Here is a 12352-nt window from a genome sequence, read left to right on the forward strand (position 1 = left end):
AATTACACCAATTATATGTTTATGGTTTGAAAGCATAAATGCAACTCACTATCTTCCTTCACCAATACTTAAATCAATTAATCGTTTTGGGTATTTCAGCTTTTTGTCATTTTTTGAACTTATTCAGTCTAAAAATGGACATTGCAGAAATTGGTGAGGTAAAAACAATGACTGCAGATGCTGGAAACCAGATTGTGGATGAGTGGTGCTGGAGGAGCACAGCAGGTCAGGCAGCATCCAGGGAGCAGGCAAGTGTCAGGAGATGATGAGAGTTTGGGTGAAATAATCACCGGTCCTCCCTGCCGCATGAGGGCGCTCAGAGCTGTCCCGACCGGAAGTGAAAGCTTTGGCCTCGTTCTTCCGGGTCAGAGTATTCTACCGGCGGCGGAAAGAAAGTCGGTAAAAAAGGGGGCAGGTGAGAGAGTGAGAGGAGGAGGGTCGCGGAACCGTGTCTGCGCTGTTCCTTCAGCAGTGATGTGGGAATTACAGTAACAGGGTCATAGAGATCGACAGAATGGACACAGACCCTTCGGCCCACCCAACCCGACCCGGCCCATCGGCCCACCTCCCGCACCCGGCCCATCGGCCCATCGGCCCACCTCCCGCACCCGGCCCATCGGCCCATCTCCCGCACCCGGCCCATCGGCCCACCTCCCGCACCCGGCCCTTCGGCCCACCGGCCCACCTCCCGCACTCGGCCCATCTCCCGCACCCGGCCCTTCGGCCCATCGGCCCACCTCCCGCACCCGGCCCATCGGCCCATCTCCCTCCAAACCCTCCCTATTCATATCCCATGATGTGGAGATGCCGGTGTTGTACTGGGGTGGACAAAGTTAAAAATCACACAACACCAGGTTATAGTCCAACAGGTTTAATTGGAAGCGCTGGCTCTCTGAGCGCTGCTCCTTCGTCAGGTGGTTGTGGATGAAGGAGCGTCGCTCCGAAAGCTAGTGCTTCCAATTAAACCTGTTGTACTATAACCTGGTGTTGTGTGATTTTTAAACTTTATTCGTGTACCCATCTAAATGCCTTTTAAACGCTGTAATTGTATCAGTCTCCACCACTTCCTCTGGCAGCTCATTCCATGTACGTACCACCCTCTGCGTGAAAAGGTTGACCCTTAGGTTCCTTTTAAATCTTCCCCTCTCACCCTAAACCTATGCGCCTCTAATTCTGGAATCCCCATCTAGGGACAAAGACCTTGTCTATTTACCCAATCTATGCCCCTCATGAGTTTGTACACCTCAATAAGATCACCCCTCAGCCTCTGACACTCCAGAGAAAACAGCCCCAGTCTATTCAATCTCTCCCTATAACTCAAATTCTTTAAAACCTGACAATATCCTTGTACAGAGGAACCTTGATTATCTGAATGAGATGGGCAGGTAGTATTTTGTTGGGATAATTGATTATTTGGTTAATTGATTCAATGGCTCTCCTCAGGAGCTTGGAGTTTTCTGAAGTTTCCTTTCTCCTCACACTCTGTCTCAGGGTTTGTTTCTGAGCTGACACGTGTTTGTGTGTTAGGGACCTGCAGCATTGCTGAAGTCTCCCCAACACCGGCCCCTTTCGCTTCTAACCACCATCTGTTCCACTCCCCCGCCCCCCTCCAGCTGAACTGGATGCCAACAGCAACACTGCTGCTGCCTTTTTTTTTTGTAGGGTTATGTGTTGAGTCTCAAAGTAGCACAGCCACACACAGACACAGAAAAATGCACACAGTTGTGCGCACACGCGCGCAACCACACACAACATTTTACTGCAACTTTTTGACAAGTTCTCACGATGCCCTGTACAAGACAATGTTGGAGAGATCATCTGGAGAAAGGGGGTTTAGGTTACACCCCTGTGTAGAACTCCAAGGAAAGTGTGGGGAGTGAGAGAGAAGGTGGGTGGTCATTCATTTGGAGATGCTGTATGGGCTCCCATCGATGTCCAGGACTGTTCTCAGCATTTCAGAAAGCTGAATTCTCTTTTAATCACTGTAAACAAAAGATGCTATCAGTGTTGAAAATATTTCTTTGATTTAATGTTTCTTTTGGGACCTTGAGATCTTCAGATAATCCAAAATTCAGATAATTGATGTTCGGATAATCGAGGTTCCTCTGTAACTCTTTGCTGAACCCTTTCAAGTTTCACAATATCCTTCCGATAGGAAGGAGACCAGAATTGCACGCAATATTTCAGAAGTGGCCTAACCAATGTTCTGCACAGTTGCAACATGACCTCCCGAGTTGGGAACGAAGTATAGTGTCCAAGTTTGCAGATGATACTAACGTGAGTGGTAGAGCTAAGTGTGCCAAAGCCATTGAACATCTTGAGAGGGATATCAATAAGTGAGTGGGCAAAGGTCTGACAGATGGAGTACAATGTTGGTAAATGTGATTTCATCAATTTTGGTAGGGATAACCACAAAATAGATTAATATTTAAATAGAGCTGTGCAGAGGGACCTGAAATGTCCTTGTGCATCCAGTGCAAAACGTTGGTTTGCAAACACAGCAGGAAATAAAGAAGGCAAATGGAATATGGTCCTTCATTGCTAAAGGGATGGAGTTTAAAAGCAGGGAGGTTATGCTGCAGCTGTACAGGGTGCTGGTGAGGCTACACCTGGAGTACTGTGTGCAGTTTTAGTCTCCTTACTTAAGAAAGGATGTACTGGCACTGGAGGGGGGTGCAGAGGAGGTTCACTAGGTTGATTCCTGAGTTGAGAGGGTTGGCTTATGAGGGAGATTGTGCAGACTGGGTTTATAATCACTGGAATTTAGAAGAATAATGGGGGATCTTGTAGATGCATAAAATTACAAAGGGAATAGATAAGATAGAAGCAGGGAGCTTGTTTCCACTGGCACGTTAAACTAAAACCAGGGGGTATAGCTTAAAATCAGGGGGAGCAGATGGAGGACTGAGTGAAGAAGGAGCTTCTTCATCCAGAGGGTTATGAATCTGTGGAATTATCTCCCCGGTGAAGCAATTGAGTTTTCCCCATTGAATGTTTTTAAGGCAAAGATAGATTTTTGAGCAATGAAGGAACTCTGGGTTGAAGTGAGTGGGTGGAAAGATTGAGCTAAGTCCACAAAAAAAACAGCCATGATCTTACTGAATGGTGGGGCAGACTTGAGGGGCAAAATGGTCTACTCCATCTCCTATTTCCTAAGGTCTGAAGAAAGTGCAAAGGACCAAAGACTCTGATGGGTGTTAGGCACAGGGAGGTAAAAACAATGACTGCAGATGCTGGAAACCAGATTCTGGATTAGTGGTGCTGGAAGAGCACAACAGCTCAGGCAGCATCCAAGGAGCTTCGAACTACTGTGCTCTTCCAGCACCACTAATCCAGAGTTAGGCACAGGGATCCCAGCAGGACTCAGAGCGTGGGCAGAAAATAAATCAGCAGAAAGCTAATGCAAATTAAAAAAGCACTATTCCAATAATCATTGGAGATTTCAATATGCAGGTGGACTGAGCAAATCAAGTTGGTAGCATTTCCAAAGAAAAGGAATTTCTAGAATGTCTCCAAGATTTTTTTTTGGAACAGCTTGTGGTAAAGCAGTTCTGGTTTCAGTGATGTGAAATGAAGCAGAATTGATTGGGGAGCTTAAGGTGAAAGAGCCCCTTGGTGGAAGTAACCATAACATTTCAAAAAGTATGGACTGATTTGGGACAGGCAGCATGGCTTTGTTCAGGGAAAATCAGCCTCATCAACTTGATTGGGTTTTTTTGAGGTGGTGAGAAAGATGATTGAGGGCAGAGCAATGGATATTGTCTATTTGACTTCTTGACCGGCTAACTTGCAGTGAGCTGCTGAGACGGATCATTCAGAGAAGACGATAACAGTGGAAGAATGTTTTTCTGATTGGAGATCTGTGACCAGTGATATTCCACAGGGATCAGTGGTGGGAGCAAATTACTGCAGATGCTGGCATCTGTACTGAAAGCAACAAATGCTGGAGATCGCAGTGGTTCAGGCAGTATCCAGGGAGAGAGAGCAAGCTAACGTTTCGAGTCTAGGTCTTAATCAGAAATGGTTCACAATGCGAAGGTGTTGAACTCAGTATTAAATCCCAGAAGGCTGTAAAGTGCTTAGTCTGAAGATGACTTGTTGTTCCTCCAGTTTGTGCTGTTCACTGGAACACTGAAGCTTGCCAAGGACAAATGTGGCATGCGAACAGGACGCTGTGTTAAAATGACTGGCTGCAGGAAGGTCAGGGTCCTGCTTGCGCACAGACTGGAGGTGTTATGCAAAGAGGTCACCCAGTCTGCCTTTGGTTTCTGTAATGTAGAGGAGGCCGCGTTGGGTGCAGCACATACAGAAGACAGGATTGGAGGCGGTACAGGTGAAAGGCTGCATCATCTGGAAAGGCCTGTTTTAGACCCTTGGATGATGAGCGGGGAATAGGTGAAGCAGCAGGTGATGCATCTTCTGTGGTTACATGGGAAGTTGCCATGGAGCGGGGGTTGGTGGTGGTGGTTGTGAAAAGGAGTAGGGTGTCATGGAGGGAACGATCGCTGTGAAATACAGATGGGGGAGTGAGGGAAATGGACAGGGGTTGTCCCGGAGCAAACTGTGGCTGACAGGGCTGTCGACCACATCCGACCTATTGCCCGTGCTTCTGCCTTTGTCCCATCCTGTCACTCATAACAGCTTGATCGGTTCCCTTCATCCTCACTTTTCATCCAACTAGCATCCGCATTCAACAAACTCCAGCAGAAGGCCCACCACCAATCAGATTTTGACTGAGGTGTGACCTCACAGAGGTGTGTAACAGCAGGAGTTGCCTAGATAATGTAGATAGCAAACAGCTTTTCCCCATGCTGGGGGTATCGAAAACTATAGGGCATGGGTTTAAGGTGAGAGGGAGAGATACACAGAAGGGTCCAGAGGGGCAGTTTTGTTTTCAGACAGAGAGTGGTGACTTTCTGGAATCAGTTACTCGAGGTAGTGTTGGAGAGAGTACAGTTTTTTGATTTAAGAAACATTTGGACAGCGACATGAGTGAGATAGGTATGGGAGGATGTGGACCAAACGCAGGCAAATGGGGCTAGATTAATTGTGATAAAATGGGGTCTTGTGGGCAAGTTGGCTGGAAGGACCTGTTTCCATGCTGTAGACCTCTATGACTGGCTACGTCGTGGGAGACAGAGGATAGTGCTGGAAGGATGCATTTTGGAATGGAGGATTGTGTTCCACAGGGATCAGTGGTTGGACCTCTGCTGTTCATGGTCGACACAAATGACTTAGAGGAACATGACTTGGATGTTTCAGAAATGGCTTGGACGCAGTCATAAGTGGATGGGTTAGTAAGTTTGCAGATGACACGAAGGTCGGTGGAGTAGTGGACAGTGTGGAAGAATGTTGCAGGTTGCAGGGAGACTTGGATAAACTGCAGAACTGGGCTGAGAGGTGGCAAATGAAGTTCAACGCAACTAAATGTGAGATAATTCACTTTGAGAAGAATAAGAGGAAGGCAGAGTACTGGGTCAATGGAAAGATTCTTGGTAGTGTGGATGTTCAGAAGGATCTTGGCGTCCATGCACATAGATCCTTGAAAGTTGCCACCCAGGTGGATAGTGCTGTTAAGGAGGCATACGATGTGTTAGGTTTCATTGGTAGAGGGATGGAGTTCCAGAGCCGTGATGTCATGCTGCAACGAAACGCTAGTGAGGCCTCAGTTGTAATGTTGTGTACAGTTCTGGTCGCCAGGAAGGATGTGGAAGCATTGGAAAAGGTGCAGAGGAAATTTACCAGGATGTTGCTTGGTGTGGAGGGAAGGTCTTATGAGGAAAAGCTGAGAGACTTGGGTCTGTTCTCATTGGAAAGCTAAGAGGGGATTAGGTAGGCTGGACAGTGAGAGTCTTTTCCCAGGATGATGACGACAGCATGTACGAGGGGGCATTAACTACAAATTGAGGAGTGAGAGATTTAAGACAGATGTCAGAGACAGGTTCTTTACTCAGAGAGTGGTAAGGGCATGGAATGTCCTGCCTGCCAATGCAGTTAACTCAGCCAGATTGGGGGCATTTAAACAGTCCTTGGATAAGCCCGTGGATGATGATGGGATGCTGTTGGGGAATGGGCTTAGATTAGTTCACAGGTCAGCGCAACATCAAAGGCCAAAGGGCCTGTTCTGCGCTGTATTGTTTTATGTTCTATGTAAAACCTAACTGGTCTAATTAGTAAATTTGCGTAAGATACAAAGGTTGGTGGAGTTGCGGATAGATTGTCAAAGGACACAGTGGAATACAGATCAGTTACAGATACAGAGCACAGGCAGAAAAATGGCAGATGGGGTTTAATCTGGATAAATGTAAGGTGATGCATTTTGGAATGTCAAGTACAGATGGAAATTACACAGTGAATGACAGAACCTTTTGGAGTATTGATATGAAGAGGGATCTGGGTGTGTAGGTCCACAGATCCCTCTTCATGTCAACAGATCAGTGAAGGTGGCATCACCAGTAGATAAGGTAATAAAAAAGGCTGATTACATGCTTGTCTTCATTGGAAGGAGCATTAAGTATAAGGATAGACAAGTTATGCTGCAGCTTTACAGAACTTTAGTTAGGCCACACTTGAAATATTGCATTCAGTTCTGGTCACCACATTACAAGAATGATACGGATGCTTTTGTGAGGGTACAGAAAAGGTTTACCAGGATGTTGCCTGGTTTGGGGGATTTTAGCTCTTGAGTAAGGTTGGATAGATTGGGTTTGTTTTCACTGAAATGCAGGAGGTTGAGGGGTGACCTAATGGAAGTGGATAAGATTGTGAATGGCATGGATATAGTGACAAGCATGAGGCTTTTTCCCAGGGTGGAGGGGTCAGTTTCTAAGGGACACAGGTTCAAAGTGCGTGGGGGGGGGGGGGGGGCAACGTTTAAAAGAGATGTGCAAGACCAATCATTCACACAAAGGGTGGTGTGTACCTGGAACGCGCTACCAGCTGAAGTGGGAGCAGACACAATCACAACATTCAAGAAGCTCTTGGATAAATCCATGAATAGGAAGGGAGTAGAGAGATAAACATCCTGTAAGTGAAGGCAGTTAGAGTATGGAAAGGCAAAATGTAGCTCTGCCATTCATCACGATCCTGGCTGATTGACCAACTCAATAGCCTAATTCTGCAATCTCCCCATAAGCTTTGGTCCCATTTGCCCCAAATGCTCCATCTAGCCGCCCCTTGAATATATTCAATGTTTTGGCATCAACTACTTCCTGCAGCAATGAATTCCACAGGCTCACCACTCTTTGGGTGAAGAAATGTCTCCTCGTGTCTGTCCTAAATGATCTACCCCGAATCATACATCAGTCCCACAGTCCCGGATTCAACCTGATAAATCTTCACTGCGCTCCCTCAAGAGCATCTTTCCTTTGAAAAGGTGACCAAAACTGCACAAATTATTCTAGGTGTGGGTTCTCCAAGGCCCTATGTATTTGCAAAAACACATCCCTGCTCCTGTATTTGAAACCTGTCACCGTGGCGGCCAACATTTCAGTGAAGCATTTGATCAGGTTCCCCATGCTTGGCTCGTGCAGAAAATACAGAGGTGTGGGATTGAGGGTGATGTAGTGGTTTGGAACAGAAATTAACTTGCTGTAAGAAGACAGAGGTTGCTGGTTAATGGGAAATGTTCATCCAGGAGTTCAGTTAGTGGTGGTGTACTGCAAGGATCTGTTTTGTGGCCACTGCTGTTTGTCATTTTATAAATGACCTGAACAAGAGCATAGAAGGATGGGTTAGTAAATTTGTGGATGACACTGAGGTCAGTGGAGTTGTAGACAGTGAGGAAAGATGGTGCAGATTACAGAGGGACAGAGATAAGCTGCAGAGCTGGGCTGAGAGGTGGCAAATGGAGTTTAATGTGGAAAAGTGTGAGGTGATTCATTTTGGAAGGAGCAACAGGGATGAAGAGTCCTAGGTTAATGGCGAGATTCTTGTTAGTGTGGGTGGGACTGATGTATGAGGAAAGATTGACGAGGATAGGATTGTTTTTACTGGGTTTCAAACAAATGAGGGGTTCTCAAAAACCTATTAAATTCTAACAGGACTCGACAGGTTACCTTGTGGCAGTGGTGTGATGGAGGGGTGGGGGGACACAGTTGGGTGGTTCCCAATGGTCTGCAAGAGCTAGGGGTCACACTCTGGGGATTCGGGGTGGATCATTTAGGACAGACACGAGGAGACATTTCTTCACCCAAAGAGCGGTGAGCCTGTGGAATTCATTGCTAAAGGAGGTAGTTGATGCCAAAACATTGAATATATTCAAGAGGCGGCTAGATAGAGCATTTGGGGCAAATGGGACCAAAGGTTATGGGCACAATGCAGAATTAGGCTATTGAGTTGGTGTCCATGTGCATCAATCCCTCAAAGTTGCCATTCAGGTTGATCGGGTTGTTTAGAAGGCGTACAGTGTGTTAGGTTTTATTGGTAGAGAGATTGAGTTTCAGAGCCGCGACGTCATGTTGCAGCTCTTCAGAACTCTGGTGCAGCCTCATTTGGAGTACAACGTACAGTTCTGGTCACTGCATGGGAGAATGTGGATGCACTGGAAAGGGTACAGATTTACCAGGATGTTGCCTGGTATGGAGGGAAGGTCTTATGAGGAGAGGTTGAGGGGCTTCAGGCTGTTTTCTTTGGAGAGAACAAGGTTAAGAGGTGACTAAACAGAGACACATACGATAATAAGACGGTTAGATAGGGTGGACACTGTGAGCCTCTCTTTTAACGGGACTCAACAGGTTACCTTGTGGCAGTGGTGTGATGAGGGGGTACTGGGGGGGGTGCGCAGTTGGGTGGTTCCCAATGGTCTGCAAGAGCTAGGGGTTACACTCTGGGGATTCGGGGTGGATCATTTAGGACAGACACGAGGAGACATTTCTTCACCCAAAGAGTGGTGAGCCTGTGGAATTCATTGCTGCAGGAAGTAGCTAATGCCAAAACATTGAATATATTCAAGGGGTGGCTAGACAGAGCATTTGGGGCAAATGGGGCCAAAGGTTATGGGGAGATTAGGCTATTGAGTTGGTGTCCATTTGCATCGACCTCTCAAAGTAGCCACCCAGTTTGATCAGGTTGTTTCGAAGGCCTATGGTGCGTTAGGTTTTATTGGTAGAGGGTTTGAGTTTCAGTGCCACAAGATCATGTTGCAGCTGTATAAAACTCTGGTGCGGTCACACTTGGAATATCGCGTACAGTTCTGGTCACCACATTATAGGAAGAATGTGGAGGCATTGGAAAGGGTACAAGAGAGATTTACCAGAATGTTGCCTGGTGTGGAGAGAAGGTCGTATGAGCAAAGACTGAGGTACTTGAGGCTGTTTTCATTAGAGAGAAGAAGGTTAAGAGGTGACTTCATAGAGCCAAACAAGCGGTTCAGAGGATTAGATGGAGTGGACAGTGAGTGCCGGTACACCATACCTCTCACCTCCATCCACGGCCCAAAGCTGTCCTTAGAGTTGAGACAGAGGTTCACCAACCTCAGTTCCAATTTAGTTTACCGTATCCGGTGCTCCCAATGTGGTCTTCTCTACATCATTGAGTCTAAACATAAACTCAAGGCATGTTTCACTGAGCATTTCAGCCAGGCACATAGGGGCCAACCGGACCTCTCAGTCACCGTCCATTTTATTTCCCATTTCCACTCCCTTTCTGACATGACCATCCTTGCCTTCTCCATTGTCACAGCGAAACGGATCGCAAATTGGATGAACAATTCTGCCTGGGCACCCTCCAGCCCAGAGAACTCAACACTGAGTTCTCCAATGTCAAATAACCTCCCTTCCCAACCCCTCCCCCTCCCTTCCATTCCTCTCATTGACCCTTTCTTCCATCCAGCTGCCAACAGATCATACCCTCTACCTGTGTTTACCTATCCTGACCTCACCACCCCGCCCACTCCCAACCCTTTTATCTGCAGCTCCCCCTCCATCCGCCCCCAGTCCTGAATAAGGCCGACACCCGAAGCATTGACTTCTCCAGCTCCTGACGCTGCCTGGCTTGCTGTGTTCTTCCAGCCTCCTTCAAAAAGTGTGACGTTGGAAAAGCGCAGCGGGTCAAGCAACATCCGAGGAACAGGAGAGGCGACATTTCAGGCATAAACCCTTCTTCAGGAATTCAGGCATATGCCCGAAACATTGCCTCTTCTTGGATGCTGCCTGACCTGCTGTGCTTTTCCGGTGACACACTTTTTGACTCCATCATCTGCAGTCCTCACTGTCTCCCTGCGTCTTGCTTGTCTCCCTTGACATGTATTTAGGATGTCTTTCTTTGACAGCCCAGAAGCTGCCTACTTCTGAAGCTTTCTTCTCACTGACTTCTAAGGAACTCAGGACCTCTTCCAGCCCTGACTGTTTGGAGACTGCTAATGACAGCATTTTTGCTGTTATGCTCTACCCTGGAGTGAATCTGTTTCCCAGTCTCTTGGGTGGTTTTCAACCTCAAGTAATCAAAGACCTCAGCAATTATCATCCCAGGTGGGACACTGGTCATTTAGCTCAAATCCTATGAATTCTCTTAAGTGCTGTTTTGAACCAAAAAGCTAAAATCCAGTTTTCCCCCACTTAAGAATTCATGTTCCCGAACAATAATCATATATTATCATTCTTTATAACACTCTACAAAAGTAGTAAAACTTCCCAGATGACAGCGATGAGATAGGAGGAAGATTGAAAGAGAAATCGAGGAAAGCAGAAGAGTGATAAATTGAGGAGGAGTAAACAGGGAATAGGGTGGGGGCCCAGGGGAAATGACCTGCCTGAACCCAGGACCAAGATCATACTTTTCGAGCTCTTATCAGGCTGGGAAACATCTATGCAATGGTGTTCAGGGGATGATTAAAGGATGGAAATGTTGTGTGCAAAAGGAATGGTGGGGAGATTGAGAGCAGTTCTCAGTGAGTGGTGGTATTCCTTGATTTGAACTCTTTGTTTTTAGGTTTCAGCTGACATTGAAATGACTGATCCTGACGTTGGGGCCGTAATGGGTTTCTCCGGCTTTGGTAAGTGGTGGTAAATGACATTAGTGGTAGGTGAAGGGATTAGATACAGAGTAAAGCTGTCTCTACACTTTTAAATTGAAAGGAAAGTTCTCTCAAACGTGTCCATGTCAAACACTCCCAAGGTCAGGCACAGCATGGCTTAGATAACAGAAGTTATACTTGCTCTATTCTTATAAACTGAAAGTGAAGCTTCCTTGATAGTGTCCATGAAACACTCCCAGGACAGGGACAGCAAAGGGTTAGATGCAGAATAAATTCCCTTGACTTTTTGAGAATTGAACTAAGCTTTCCTTTCCACGGACCCCATCAAACACTGCCAAGAATAACACAATGCAGAGTTAGGCGCAGAGTAAAACTATCTCTCTGTGAAAGTGACAGAAAGATGAAACTGGGTATGTATGACAATTGAGTTGAAAATACAAGAGAGGATCATGTGTTATAATCCCAGTTTATGTTATGACTGAACAAATTAGATCCCAGAATGAAATGTGGCTATGTAGACCATATGTTTGGTTATGGTTTTCTCAAAACATTGTCTCAAGAAACATGTGTGAAATGTTACTGCTTTAATTGTTAAAATGAAACAAATATATTTTATTCATTTTATGTTCCAAAACTAATGAAGATAAGATAGGATAAATCTAAACTGATTACACGCAACACAAGTTTAATGATATTGAAGCACCCTGTTGCCTGTCTATGAGAGACAACAGCTGAAAAATGTGTTGCTGGAAAAGCGCAGCAAGTCAGGCAGCATCCAAGGAGCAGGAGAATCGACGTTTCGGGCATAAGCCCTTCTTCAGGAATCCTGAAAAAGGGCTTATGCCCGAAACATCGATTCTCCTGCTCCTTGGATGCTGCCTGACCTGCTGCGCTTTTCCAGCAACACATTTTTCAGCTCCGAACTCCAGCATCTGCAGTCCTCACTTTCTCCTCTGAGAGACAGTAGTGTAACATAGAACAATACAGCGCAGAACAGGGTGTTCGGCCCTCGATGTTGCGCCGACCTGTGAACTATTCTCAGCTCGTCCCCCTACAGTATCCCAAAATCATCTATGTGCTTATCTAAGGATTGTTTAAATCTCCCTAATGTGGCTGAGGTGACTACATTAGCAGGTAGAACATTCCAAGCCCTTACCATTCTCTGCATAAAGAACCTGCCTCTGACATCTGTCTTAAATCTGTCACCCCTCAATTTGTCGTTGTGTTCCCTCATACAAGCTGACAAATCATCCTCGGAAAAATACTTTCACTGTCTACCCTATCTAATCCTCTGATCATATATGTCTCTATCAAATCCCCTCTTAGCCTTCTTCTTTCCAATGAGAAAAGACCCAAGTCTCTCAGCCTTTCCTCATA

The 12352-nt window shown here is 46.1% G+C and overlaps 1 protein-coding gene across 2 annotated transcripts in view; it reads left to right on the plus strand.

The window, feature by feature from the left end:
• Positions 1–350: 350 nt before the first annotated feature.
• The window catches only part of LOC140493839 (WD repeat-containing protein 70), a 194298-nt gene continuing 182296 nt past the window's right edge, over positions 351–12352 (plus strand). The window contains exons 1-2 of one of the 2 annotated variants that reach the window (XM_072592797.1): positions 351–415; positions 10930–10993. In XM_072592797.1, coding sequence (XP_072448898.1) covers positions 10948–10993 — 46 coding nt within the window. In that variant the 5' untranslated portion in view covers positions 351–415; positions 10930–10947. Of the gene's footprint in view, positions 416–10365; positions 10470–10929; positions 10994–12352 lie in introns of those variants that run through there. The other variant, XM_072592806.1, reaches the window with a different exon arrangement.

The sequence above is a fragment of the Chiloscyllium punctatum genome, chromosome 2, assembly GCF_047496795.1.
Source record: "Chiloscyllium punctatum isolate Juve2018m chromosome 2, sChiPun1.3, whole genome shotgun sequence".
Classification (NCBI taxonomy): Eukaryota; Metazoa; Chordata; class Chondrichthyes; order Orectolobiformes; family Hemiscylliidae; genus Chiloscyllium; species Chiloscyllium punctatum.